This window comes from Lithobates pipiens, unplaced genomic scaffold (genome assembly GCF_037356315.1).
Source record: "Lithobates pipiens isolate NorthernLeopardFrog02 unplaced genomic scaffold, aLitPip1_a1.2 Scaffold_18, whole genome shotgun sequence".
Classification (NCBI taxonomy): domain Eukaryota; kingdom Metazoa; phylum Chordata; class Amphibia; order Anura; family Ranidae; genus Lithobates; species Lithobates pipiens.
This window is the reverse complement of record NW_027507758.1, coordinates 302,610,018-302,624,863: the sequence shown is the minus strand read 5'-3', so window position 1 is coordinate 302,624,863 and position 14,846 is coordinate 302,610,018. Positions and strand designations below refer to the sequence as shown.

At 42.4% G+C, this 14,846-nt stretch overlaps 1 protein-coding gene across 2 annotated transcripts in view; it reads left to right on the top strand.

Moving 5' to 3' along the window:
• The window catches only part of GRIK2 (glutamate ionotropic receptor kainate type subunit 2), a 984,426-nt gene that overhangs the window by 824,012 nt on the left and 145,568 nt on the right, over window positions 1-14,846 (top strand). For both annotated transcript variants that reach the window (XM_077487191.1, XM_077487190.1), the window contains one exon: window positions 2,252-2,469. In XM_077487191.1, the coding sequence (XP_077343317.1) occupies window positions 2,252-2,469 (218 nt within the window). The remainder of the gene's footprint in view (window positions 1-2,251; window positions 2,470-14,846) is intronic.

Genomic DNA, 14,846 nt, shown 5'->3' with positions numbered 1-14,846 from the left:
GGCAGGCATAAGGGGCTCAGACAATAATCAATATCAAGCTCAGTGAGAATGAAGAGGGGGTAGTGATGTGAGGTGACTCCCCCTCATAGACACACCTATAAACTAGGCTTCAGCCTGGAGTGGAACTGACAGACAGCAAAAACAGGATTTTTTTTTCAACCACAGTACTGTTCTGAACAGGACCAAGTGCTACATGTAATTGCATTGCTCTGGTAATTCACACATTTTTATATAGTAAATTCAACACACACACATATTAAAAATAAAACACACACCTTTTCCTCCCTTTGCATTCTATATCTATTTAACACAAAGTGCTGGCAAATCCATTTATTTTAGTTATTATGGTACAGGTAGTATCATTCTCATTTGGTTATGTGAAAGATTGAAATATATAAAAGTTTCAATATCTGGCCATAGCTCCATTAGATTGATTATCTGCAATGGTACACTTTCAGCAGCTATCAAGCAAAGCCTCATATTGTTCTGGGACACTTTTGTCTCACTACTTATCATGGAGCCTTTGAACAGCAGATATTTCTTTTAAAATAATTTATTGAGAATGATACAATACAAGTTAATAATACAAGTTTTAACAATGTATAGGGCTAGCAAACTTGAATAAAGGAACTTCTCAGTTATTAATTTGGAATAACAATAGTACAGTTGCCATATAGGGAGTAATATGGGAATCTTTTATCAGTAAATATATGTGAAGAATATAATCATAACAATTAATAAACCTGGTATGATTTGCATAAAGGGAAATAATAATATGTAATATATTAAATAATTAGACATAGAGATACAACTATGTTGGATAAATTGGTCTGTATTGGGATGTCCTGGAGAGACACCCACCCAACCAGACGAACAGCAGATTTTTAAACAAGAGTAGTTCTGTAAAGGTCTGATCTGAAAAATAACTTAGAATTGCTACTACAAACCTAGTCAATCTTTAATATTAGCAATTGGGTACATGTTTGGGGTCATTGTCTTTGCACAGAACACAGTTACAGTTTGTTTCAAACTCATGGACTACTAACCAGACATTTCCCTATAGAATTCTATGATTTAGGAGCAATGGATGATCCTTCAGTAATAGCAAGGTGCCCAAATTCTGTGGCAGCCAAACCTCCATATATATTTACAAGACTATTGCAATGTTTGACTGTTGTAAAATGTTCTTACTATAACAAGTTCATATTTGTTTTTGACTATATTGTGGACATCCAAAAAAAATTGATTTTACCAAAACATACACCCATAAGCCTGAATTGACATCCTGATCATTTTGTTGAAGTATAGAGTTGCTTTAATTTTTAGTGAAGTGTTTTTTATTTTCTCCCCATGTATTTCATTTTTCACAACATTGTTCCCTTTCTTAAAACATGACTTCTAACTAATATAAAGGAAGAGTTTACTTGTTGATGCTTTGAGGTTCATTTCTGAACTCTGTGATGGCGGTAATGTTTTGATAGATGGACTGGTATTCTGAACTTTATCTACTTAAAAAGCATGGTTTTGCCTTTGGTTCAGATAAGGTTCATAAAATAAGAGATTCAAAAGTCATTGTCTAACTTGGCAAGACTGATAGCCTTCATCAACTATTTTTTTAGCAACTTCTCTTCTTTCCTGACCATGACAAGATGTGCTCTGTGAACTTCTTTTTACCAGTTTGACCTTTATTGATGAAAATTATATTAACGAGGGCTGACTCAAATCATACCTGAGTGTATTTAAACAGATAACTCTAATTACACCCAATTTATTTCCATATTTAAGACCCATTTATATGTGTGCAGTGTATTAATGCATGTGCATTAACAAGTGTTATGTCATGTGTTAACATGTAACACATTAAGTCAGCCTAATAAGGTCAATGGGTTTCCAATGCATCAAAATGTCCCATAAATCAGACACATCAAAAATGTTTTTCCACAACACATTAAGGTGCTTTGGCATGTTTTACACAATTGGGGTGGTAATCAAAATGAATGGCACTACATAGCATCAATGACTGTAAAATGTGTCACCCTGTATTGCAGCAATGAGTCAGTTGCTTCCTTTCAATGCTTCTTTTTCATCAAAGCTGTGTGCAGCCTTACTATTTGTGCAGACTACTTATAATGTCTATGCACAAATCCATTTGACCTTTTGCTATAGTGCTAAATTCTAGTAAATTTTATTGTGCATGGAATAGTTGATCAACTTGAATCATGTTAATAATATATCCCTTGATTTTTACTAGGTTCCGAACTTATGCCCAAAGCTCTTTCTACAAGGATAGTGGGAGGAATATGGTGGTTTTTTACTCTTATCATAATTTCTTCATATACTGCCAACTTAGCTGCCTTTCTCACAGTGGAACGCATGGAATCCCCTATCGATTCTGCTGATGATTTAGCCAAACAGACTAAAATTGAATATGGAGCTGTTCAAGATGGTGCAACAATGACATTTTTTAAGGTATGCAATTTCTTATATTATTTTTTAAGAATTAAAGTGATAATAAGGTCATGGTTGAAAATTATCAGTGGTGCAAAACTTTTTCAAATTGGGTTGCTTTATTGAAATGTATTGAATTTTCTGTGAAATTCTGTTAGACATATGCTGTACTTTTTGCCACTGGGCCCCAAGATGTTTTCAGGAATAAATAAATATGTGAAAAATCCATATAATTTATCTTACCCTTCCTTTGCTGTTGTGACTGCATTCTTTTTCATTTTCCTTTTTAAGTCTAAAAAATATTTTAAGCAAGTATAAAATTTTGCTAGAAATGCAGTATCAATGTCACTTCCTGTGCACTGAACTAAAAGCATAAACCATGTTTTCTTTATTCCAAAAATTACTTATCTACCCATCCTCCATGTATGGGTGGGAATGAAGAAAGGCCAGCATGATTTTAGTTGATAGCAACCATGGATTCAGACAGATATGGTGGAGTGAGCTTAGCCACTGTATAACAAGAAGTGTGGTATTTGCAGGAATACTAGGTTGAAAAAAGGAAAAAAGCCTAGAACACTATTTAAAACACTATTAAACACTATTTAAAAATTAACTTATTTTAACCCTAACTGGAGGCGAGCACTACGTGATGAAAATGAATGACTTATCCATGTAATTGTCCAAGCAGCTGGCTGCAGTCACTGAGGTGACACCATTGTATCCCATGCCTCTATCAAAGAAAGTGGTTAGACCCTCCTAGTTGTGCAGTCTGGCTGAGGAACAGGAAATTTGAAAATGGCTGTATAGAAATTCTCTCTTTTGTTTATACTTTTTTTAGTGTCATGTAAAAAACTGATTTGATTACATAGTTACATAGTTAATCTGGTTAAAAAAATTACCTAACCATAACATAACCATCCAGTTCAACCAATTAAGACATTTGAAATAAACTTTGCCATGCTTTGTACCAGAAATGTAATTTTAGTTTAATTATAAATATAACAAATAATAGAATTAAATGTATCATTTTACCTATAGTAACACTAATTACCTTAAAACTAACTCTGAACAAAATAGAAAATTCATAATTGTCATTTTATTATGTATTTTTGTCTATAAATTACATAGAAAATAAGAAAATTTTTGCATGAAAATATTGCCAAAAAGAAGCCTTTCTGTCCCCAAAAATATTGCATGTATTACATTGTTATCTTAAATACTGTCACTGAATAAACAAGCCCATAATGGAAATGTAAAAACTGCTCTTGTTCAATGGTGGTTTTCTAGTATGAGACCTAAAGTGATTAAGTTGTTTCCCTGGATTCAGGTCAAATGTATTACCATGTTATTACTACTGCCACTAATGAATGGAAGCTCCTCAATCAGGTCTGTGGTTACTAAAACACCAGCAGCTGCCAGTGTCTTAGCAACCAATTACATATCCCCAGCCCCATTCAGTGGGGCCAGGGATGCTGGTCAATATCATTGACCAAGTATAGCAGTGAATTGGGCCTAAATGTGTCACTGTTTGCTAGGACACTAGTGACTGCGTATGTACTAGTAACTATCTCGCTATGCGTGACATCATTGAAACTTTATAACATTCTCTCTGAAAGGATCAGTAGGAGAGAATTGTCATTGGACATTTACTTTGTGAGGCATTATTTTGGACATCATAGAACTTTTTTTTTATATTGCGGGACTTTATATTTTGGACATCATGGATCATTATTATTATTTCAATAAAGAACTATACTGTGTGTATGGTGTGTGTTAATTTGCTTTCTTACTTTTTTAGTACTATGTACCACTTACTCATTCACTGGGAGTGTATATCCCCTTTTTTTTTTTTTAACATGGAGCTCCAAATTCCAAAAATTCTTCCATCCTTTAAAGCTCCACAACCGCTGGGAAAGGGATATATGGATGAGACTCTTGTGGTCATCAACATGAGAACAACAAATACAGGGTTTTTTGCCAAGGCCTCCTTGTAAAGGTACCCTTTCCATGTTAAGAAAATGTAATCTGGTAGAGTTCAAGAGGGGGACACAAACCCACTGCCCCCGCCCTTTCCTGGCCAGCCAGGCTGCATGCCCAGATGAGGGTCACTTTTTTTGTTTTGTGTGGGGTTACCCCTTAAAATCCTTTGTGTCTGATATGCACTTTGGAGGTTTTCTAAGCCTTTTTTCCTTTATGCATGGGGTTTCTCTTACAAAACACACCAGACCCTAACTACCACGTATCATTGGTTGCTAGGATAAAGGTATAATATTGATGTTGAAAGAAATTTCCAGCTGTTTGATTACAAACAGCACACAGTGGCTGTAAAATGTAATTTGCTGGCAATTTGAATGTTTTTTTTTAATTTATTTTTTATTTTTTATTGGAAACAGAGAACAAATGGAAATAATACAAACATGTAGAATTTTTAACCACTTCAATACAGGGCACTTAAACACCTTCCTGCCCAGACCAATTTTGAGCTTTCAGCGCTGTCGCACTTTGAATGACAATTACGCAGTCATGCTACACTGTACCCAAATGAAATTTTTATCATTTTTTTCCCACAAATAGAGCTTTCTTTTGGTGGTATTTGATCACCTCTATGGTTTTTATTTTTTGCGCTACAAATAAAAAAATACCGAAAATTTTGAAAAAAAAAATGTTTTTTTTTGTTTCAGTTTCAAAACTTTGTAAATAAGTACGTTTTCTCCTTCACTGATGGGCACTGATGGGGCTACACTGATGGGCACTGATAAGGTGGCACTGATGGGCACCAATGTGGCACCAATGAAGTGGCACTGATAGGCGGCACTGATGGGCGACACGGATGGGCGACACGGACGGACACTGATAGGTGGCACAAATTGGCACTGATAGCTGGCACAGATGGGCGGCACAGATGGGCATGGATAGGCGGCACAGGTGGGCATGGATAGGCGGCACAGGTGGGCATGGATAGGCGGCACAGGTGGGCACTCATAGGCGGCACAGGTGGGCACTCAGGCGGCACAGGTGGGCACTCAGGCGGCACAGGTGGGCACTCATAGGCGGCACAGGTGGGCACTCATAGGCGGCATCGGTGTTATAGTAATGGATGCCAATCAGTGCCAAACAATAATGCATGCCAATCAGTGATGCCCATTGTGGCCACTGATTGGCATCCATTATGGGCACTGATTGGCACCCATTGTGCTGACTGGCACCCTGGTGGTCTAGGGAGGATTATGGATTTTTATTACCTTTTCCCTGGTGGTCTAGTGGTGTCCCTGGTGGTCCAGTGTGGGCATCCTCGGGGGGGCTGTGCTGATAATCGATCAGCACAGACCCCCCCTGTCAGAGGAGCAGCCGATCGGCTCTCCTCTACTCGCGTCTGACAGACGCGAGTGAGGGAAAGCCGATCACCGGCTCTTCCCATTTACACTGTGATCAGCCGTGATTGGACACGGCTGATCACATGGTAAAGAGTCTCCGTCGGAGACTCTTTACCGAGATCGTAGTTGCCGGGTGTCAGACTGACACCCCGCAACAATGATCGCCGCGATGCGCGCCCCCGGGGGCGCGCAGCGGCTCATAATCCTAATCACGTCATATGACGTCCGGTTAGGATTATGAAACCACTTTGCCGCCGTCAATTTGTAATAGGGCGGGCGGCAAGTGGTTAATATTACAATTGAAGCATTTCTAAAAGTGCTGCTTCCTGCCACATGGTATAATTTTTTTCCTCTTTGTTACATGTTCCTCCTGACAATACCCAGCTCCCTATAACCTTAGTTGATAAATCCTTTTCTATTACCATATAAAATTAGCAAAATTAATTTGCTGGCTCCATCCCCTATATATTTCAGTGGGGTTTGGGGAACATCTGCATTATCCAAAACATAGACACATTCAGTTCATGATTGTATGAAGCACTCCTTTGATTTCTTTCCCCCTGAACTCATTAAGTCTAACGAAATGTATGACTGATGTAGACTAAAACGTGCATCTACCAATTGTGCTTAATCACCCGAACATTACAAGTGGTGCTCGAATGCGGGCATGTAGATGGTGGAATCCGGGTCCTTGCTCCATGGTGAGTCGCATCAGGAACTACTGCTAGCTGTGTGTGGCAGCCAGGCGAACAGCATTGCGTATACGTTTATTTGATGGACTGTGTTGCATGCAGGTTGTGTGCCTGTGAAGGAAGAATCAAACATCAGATTTTTTTTTTTTCTTTTTCTCCTTCTTTGCTGAGAACTGTTACAAGCTGCTGTGTGCATGTGATTGCAAGGATGAGGCAGTCAAAAAGCAAGAAGTTCATGTTTGATCAAGTTAAAGAGGATGTTGTTCCTGGCAGCCTGAGCCCAAAGGTGCCACAGCATGACGCAAGGAGGCCTCTGCGCTGCATCCGTTGTAGTGAGTGGGGACATGCTGTTGCCCATTGCCCCTTGTCACAGGAATGTTTGTGGAATAACCAAGCTGGATGGGAGGTTGATGAATTCTGGAGATCATCTACTAATGATTGTGATCAGCTGTGTCCTCAGAAGTGGTATCCAATGGCAACGAGTGAGAGCCAGTCATGGAGGAGATGCCAAGAAGTGAGCTCAGCATGGCCTGAGAAGATGTCTCCACCTTGTAGGACCAGTAAAAAGGGGCCAGTGACATATGAGACAGAAAATGAATGGTTCAAGCGGAATCGCAAAGAGTCGGGTGCACTGCAAGGGGCTGAGATCTTGGCCTCTGACTATGTGCAACCCATGCTGCCTACAGAGGAGGTGGGAGACTTCCTTGTAAGATTTGAAAAAGTTGCTGTAAAGAGAAAATGGCCTAGGGACCGGTGGCCAAAACTGCTGCAAACCTTATTGCGGATAGAGTTCCGGTCGGTTTACCATTTGATGGATGGGGACCAGGATGACTATCGCAAGTTTAAAGAGGAAATCCTTCTTAGAGGAGAGGTATATCGTATCATGGGCCGCCAGCAATGCTCCAGGATGGGAGAAGTGTCGCCGGAAGACCTAGGATTTGGAAATCCAGAGAAACGTAAAGTTTTCTGTCATGGCCGCTTAGGCAAAGGGGTCAGTCCCGAAAGGAGAGTACATCAGCTTGAATCCTGCATGAGTTATAGCCAACCAGCTTTGGAGCGCAAGTCTGCAGTTACCCCTAGCAACAAGGATCTTGTGTTACCTACAGGGGGCGTCAGTGGGTCCAGAAAGGCTGCAGTTTTGCTCCATGGCCACATGGGGGAGTCAGCCTATGGAGACACCACACCAGTGAGACAACGCACTCAAGTGAAGGCTATGACATCAGCTGCAGGAACTGGTAAGACTGTTTCAGTTTATGATGCTGAACCCAGTGAAGTGGGAGTATGTCCAGTGGGGAGATCCGCAGTACAAATGGACATAGACTTTCTGCAGTGTGCTACCCAGAGCAGTGGGGAGGCACCGCGTAAAGCCCAAATAGACGCAGGGCTAAAGACTGAAAAGGACATGGGGACTCTGCATATGCCTGCTATGATCCAGCAAATGGCTGGGAAAATTGAGCTAGGGGTGACCAAAACAGTGCTGGTACCATGTTCCCTAGTGATAGCTGCTGCAGGGTTGCCCAGGGAAACTTCCAAGGAGCTTGCAGTGTTGGAGCAGAGAGTTTCCCAGGTCAGCTATGGAGCTGCCCAAATAGGCAAAAGTGCCCCTTTACAGAGAGCAGGTGCTGTGAAGAGTCGCTCAGAGGTTATGGTGGCTCATAAACAAACCACAAAAACAGCAGTTGTGTCTACATGTAATGAGAATGCTAATGATCGTACTAACAAAAGTGATACTATTGCTAAACGTTGTGAGTGTAATGACATTGAAACATGTATTTCTTGTAATGTCATATCTGAGAGTGAGGTTGGTAATGTGTTCACTACCAGTGATGAGAGTAGGAGATCTCCCATGACAGGCAGAGGCACAGGATTGTCCATGGAAGTCTCATGGGGTCTCCATGTGTTGGAGTCAGAGGCTGCCCAGGATGGCTCTGGTGCTATGCTGGTGGAACAAGGGGGGACTAATTCACACAGTGAGAGAGTGTGGGCGCAGCCCCACAACCCTACGTGTAGCCCAGTGGGCAAGGGGTTAATTCAGCCTGCAAAAGCTGAGTATACAAAGCTGGATGTGTCTGTAGTGCCACCAGAAAAAGGTGTTCAGAATGGTGTGCTGCACCAAGTTTTAGGTGACGAAGCATCACCCCAATGCAACGTTGATAAAAGTGTGGTGTTACAAAATGATCTGTATAGAAGTGAGGAATGTGCAGTTAAAGCTAATAAATCCCAGGTTTTTGTGCGGCCTTCTACAGCAGGTGATGCAATGCTGTGGAACACCCATGAGGGAACCACAATGGACTGGGACAGCTGGGCCAAACAATTGTTAGCCATGCTGGATAAGGCTAGCTTAAGTAACAAGGGTGTTGACACAACTGCTATGCCAGACAGGGGGATCGCCGACCCGCAGGTGGTTGAGGGCGTCTTGGTCCCTGCAAAGGTTGCTGCCCTCCACTCTGAGGAAACAGTTCAGGGCACTGGCATCGCAGATGTGTTGTCCACAGCCCTACAGCTAAATGATATGGAGTATCAAAGTGATAGTGTGACTTGTAATGACCTGCAGAGGCTCACCAACACTGGTGCAGAAGGGATAAGTGTGAGACATGTGTCTGACAGCTCTCCAGGGGAGAAACAAGCTGTGATGATGGGTACCTCCAAGGAGGATGAGGTCTCTTCAAATGTCTCACCCTCTCAACCTGCAGTCGCTGAGCCCCTCCATGTCTTGGACAGGGTAAAGGACCCTAGAAAGTTCTGGTGTTTAGACATGGGATGTTTAGAGATGACAGAAACTTTACTAGAAATGCTAGAGTTGGTAAAGATGAACTTACTGTATACTTGGGTATCTCCGCCGCAGTTGGACCAGGTGGTGCTGCGTAGCACCAATGGGTGGAGCCAGGTGGTACAGGCAGTGCTAGGAAACCATGACAAACAGTGGAATTGGTGGGACCAATGGTTAACCATTTGGCACAGGATCTCCAGATTCTCTGTGAGCGTACTTCTAGTTATTGATTGGTATGGAAGGCACGCGAGAGAACTGCTTGAGATATCAGAGGTCTCTCCGTCTGATGCGGTGACTAGAAACATCTCTGCTGGTGTGGTCCGAGGTGCGGCAGAGCAGTTGTCAGTAGAGGGCGCAGATACTGCCTTACCCGCTAGGCCTCATGAGAAGGAAGGGCCCAGAATGGACTCAGCAGTAGCAGAGATGCTTTCTGTCACTGGCCCAGGGGTACAAGTTAAGGTGCCCGGAGACACTATGGGAGAAAGTGTTAATGTTGGTTGCCATAACAATGTAATGTGTACACCTGGAAAAAATGGTTTATGCTTAGGTCAGGGTAGTTTGTTAGAACAGGTACCCATGGAGTGTTGGACAACGGGTGAGGTGGAGCTGTGCTATGGTTCCGTCGGATGTAGTCCCTCCTTGGGTCTTCTTCTAACAAACACTGATTTGGAAAGCACTGATGATACGGAAAGCTGTGATCTGTTAAGAGTTCGTTCTGCAAACAATGATTTGGTTGCCATGGGTAACAAGAGAAACTGTTTTGAACCTGAAATACAGATGGTGAAGGGTAAAATGGGTATTTGTAAGTTGAAAGGAGGGCTCAAGGAAGGCAGAGTTCCCCCAAGAAAAGTGAATAAGCCCAGGGACCCCAAAAGAAGAGGAAGGCTGAGTATAGGAAAATATAGGAACCTGTTAAGATCCAGGGGGGAATGTTCCTGGAAGCGCACCCGGAAAAAAGGTTGGGCCTACGTGGCTGACAGCCAGCACAGAGGTGTCCCAACCATCATGATGGGTGCTGGTGTTCCTCCCTCCGGATCGAAACACAGGGGGGGGATATGTAATGGACGCCGTGGCTGGGTCCTGGAAGGACACTATATTTCCCCTCTGTTTGGGTTGTGCTCTCTTTAAGGGAATACAATTGATTAACCCACCTGTTAAGGCAGTGTCTTTAAAAAGCAAGACAGGAAGTTGTAGATGGGTGTGGTGGAGTGTGAGCAGCTTGATGCTGGCTGAAGAGTGGTTTGCCCTGTGGGAGACTGTAGTCCGTGTAAGGGACTGGGAAAGGCTGACAACCTTGAGAGTCAGGAAGACTAAGGAAGTCGGTGAGTCCAGGGGGCTGGAAAGAGTTGACAAACCTGTTGGGAGCAAGCAGAGGAACTGTTGACAATTGAGAGCCAGGTGGCTTGGTATGTTCATTTGTGTGCTGAATGAATTTAAACCCCTGCGTGGGATTACTGGATGAACTAAATATTTTGTTTTCTTATAATAAACGTGGGCTACCAGGCCCTTAACCATAAAACGCCTGCCTGATGTAGACTAAAACGTGCATCTACCAATTGTGCTTAATCCCCTGAACATTACAATATATATATATATATATATATATATATATATATATATATATATATATATATATAGAAAAAAAAAGCTTTTATTTACATTATGCACATGTAATGATATCTACATATTATTTCACTTTTGTGAAATTATTATTTACCCACTATCATTTTCATTAGCAGAGATTTTTGTTTTTGTTTTACCCTTGATTCCTTTGATCTTTGGCTTTGATAATTTTTTAAAACTGCCATGCTGATTTATAGATAGTGATATCAGCATTAGGAGCTTATGTGGGAAAATGAAAATGTTGTAGGTGACTAATGTTTTCTATAGCTGAGAGCAGGGCTGCCATCAGGGGGGTACAGGGGGGTACAGGCATTACAAATGTAAGGGCCCCAACAAGTGTCTCTAGGGGCCCGACCAGCCAGCACCTGCTGCCCCAACAGCAGAACCGCTCCAGAAGATAAGACACTTTCACTTCAATTCTAATGCTAGCATCCCCCCCCTGCTGGCTGTGGTCAGTACAAGTCCAGCGGACACTTTCACTTCTGACAGCACCAAGACCCCCCCGTATCCCCCCCGCTGACAGAGGTCAGCAGATGCGTGCCGCTGCAGAGTATTCTTCATCTGACCATTATTCTGCACACACAGCAGGGGATCGCATCCTGCTGAGGTGGAGCTTGATAGCTACTGCTGGTTTACTTGAACTGGGATTGGTCAGGTCAGCAGGGGGGTGGCCAGCTCGTCGATGCTGCACATGGACACAGGGCACAGCAACACAGCAATAACAGGTGCCATGAGGATAGATCCAAGAGTGCTACATGGATGGTAAGTCTCAAAAATGTAATGTGGTATAATTGAGAAAATGGATCACTCTGGGTGCATAAGAGAGTTACATTCTGGAGAGCCTCTTCACTGTAACTCTCATCCCCACGCAGAGTCATCCTCATCCCTTTTCACAATGCAGCTCAATAATCTTCATCCCCAACCAGCATCTACTCCCTCCCTCCAGTTTCCACAATGCATCACCACCCACGCGCAACACCATCCATCCCTCTAGACCAGTCTAAACAATGCACCCTCACCCATGCCCAGCACCATCCAACCCTCCAGACCAGTCTACACAACGCATTGTCACCCATGCCCAGCACCATCCATCCCTCCAAACCAGTCTCCACAATGCATCGCCACCCACGCCCAGCACAATCCATCCCTTGAGACCAGTCTCCACAATGCATCGCCGCCCACGCCCATCCCTATCCATTCCTCCAGACCAGTCTCTACAATGCATCCTCACTCATGCCCAGCACCACTTTTCATATATTAAGGTGTAAGAGCGTTAAAATAAAAGAGGGTGCACCGAAGGACTCGGTGGGACGGCCAGTGGGTGGTTTTGGTGTGACGACCAGTGGCCGGGCCCTGGGGAATGTTGGGTTCGGGCCTCGAGGAGCCAGGGCCTAAAGTTGTGTAAAGGGGTCCCAAAATTTCTGATGGCTGCCCTGGCTGAGAGGCCAAACTCAGTGGTTAACATTGTAAACTGTTCAACTGTGAGACCTGCATAGAGATCATGTACAAATGTAATGATATTTAAGCATCAATTGTTGATGGGTAGAAATATGTAAGAATTGAATGTTCTCCAGGCAGTAGTGGATGCTTGGATAATTTGAGAAAGTTGTTCCCAGTTAACAATATTAAGTATGAGTATATGACATTCCTTGGAACCAAACGACTTTCTGTATTGCTTCTAGTATAGTCCCTATAGTCTTTGCCCTCCTTTTTTGCCAAATAAATTGTTTAATTATACAGTGTAACAGAATGGATGAGTATTGGTGGGTTTTTAAAGGAGAAGTGTAGAAAAACAAAACAAACAAACATGCACAGTCACCTAAGTTCAGCATCAGTTCGATGCTGCAACTGTCCCCTGTCGGCTGTAAGATGAGAGTTATCACATGACCACTAATCATTTAGTTTTTTATTAGTTCTGAGCATAGAGTGGTAACTGTCAGCCACCAGATCTCTGCTCTGCCCCTCCAGTGCTCACTGGAGTTCTCGGCTTTGGAGAGAACAGGAACTGCTGGCTCTGGCTCTCAGCTGTGTGTTGAGAGACTGAGGAAATCTGTCTGCTAGTTCCTACACTTCAGATCTCAATTATTGCACACAGGACATTATGAATGTGTGCAAGGAGATTCTTAATGAAATAAGCATCTTTTAACCACTTGCCGACCTGCTCGTGCAGATTGCGGGAGAGATGACCTAGAGTATATCTGCAAACTGATGTACCTGTACGTCAGTCCATAAAAGCAGGATAGTAGGCCCGCGATGATGGAGAGGAGAGGCAGAACGGGGAACTGCCAATGTAAACTTCAGAGAAGCCTACCCCACCCACACCTAACTGTATTTTCATTTTCTCCATCAGCTCATCCCCCCCACAGTTAATACCTTTTGTTTCAACGTGACCCTCCCTTCTAGATTGTAAGCTCTAACGAGCAGGGCCCTCTGATCCCTCCTGTATTGATTTGTATTGTAAGTGTACTGTCTGCCCTCATATTGTAAAGTGCTGCGCAAACTGTTGGCGCTATATAAATCCTAAATAATAATAATAATAAACAAGGCATTTCCCTGTTCTGCCTAGTGACAAGACAGGAATCTACTGTTCCCAGTGATCAGGAACTGTGATATCTGTCATGTTTCAGTAAGCCCATCCCCCTACAGTTATAACACACTGAGGGGACACACTTCACTCCTTGATCGGCCCCTAGTGTTAACTCCTCCCCTGCTAGTGTCATTTTTACATTGATCAGTGCATTTATATAGCACTGATCAATGTAATAATGTCACTGGCCCCCAGAAAGTGTAATTTGGGGTCAGATTTGTCTGCTGCAATGTCGTAGTCCCGCTAAAAAATGCAGATCACCGCTATTACCAGTAAAAACCATAAAAAAAGTAAAAGTCCCTAAATCTATACCGCAGTTTGTAGACACGATAACTTTTGCGCAAACAAATCAATATATGCCTATTGCGATTTTTTTTTTTACCAAAAATATGTAACATAATATATATCAGCCTAAACTTTTTTAATGATTTTTTTGGATATGTATTATAGAAGAAAGAAAAAATAGTATTTTTTTTGGTTTATAGCACAAAAAATAAAAGCTGCAAAGGTGATCAAATACTACCAAAGAAAGCTCTATTTGTGGGAAAAAATGGACTTACATTTTGTGGGTACTGTGTCACTTGACCGCGCAATTGTCAGTTAAAACAACGCAGTGCCGTATCGCAAAAAATGGCCTGGTCATTAAGGGGGCAAATCCTTCTGGGGCTGATGTGGTTAAAGTTGTTTTGATTATTGTCTGGTTTGCTGTAGGAAAGGCATAGCAAGAAACTATAGGTCCCCTGGTGTTATCCGGGGATGGAATAGGTAAAATCACTTCTGTACAGCCTGTGTTAGACTCTGGAATACAAGGTCTTAACTTGGCTGTTTTTTCTATGAATTGTGTCGACAGTGCAAGTGAAGCCAGCTGAAAGAGGGAGTCCAGGGGGGACACTGTTAGGAGTATAACATCTTCTGATACCCTATATGAAAGCTGTTGTTGGATGCAGAGCTGTGTCTCTGGGTAGATGAAAAAAGAAAACTCCATTAGCGTCTGGGGCCGCAAGCTATCTTCCCTCTTGAAAGCCATGTTGCTAACACTGACAAAAGTAAGCCACAGGGATGATTTGTGGCTACACTAGGTGATGCTAGGAGGACCCAGCAACACTGGAGGAGCACAACTCTTGATTGATTCACATGCAAGCTATGTCCCCTGTTTTCTTTTTCTTTTTTATTTAGGTAAACAAATGTTTTAAATACAATTTGTACATTCCACTGGAGCTCTTGACTTATACATGTTTTCCTGTATCACCTTACCCCCTGTTTCAAAATGACCATCATAGATCAAGCTGAAATGTATGCACACAATTGAGTGGATTTTGATTGACTAAAGGTATAGAGAATGATCAATTAGC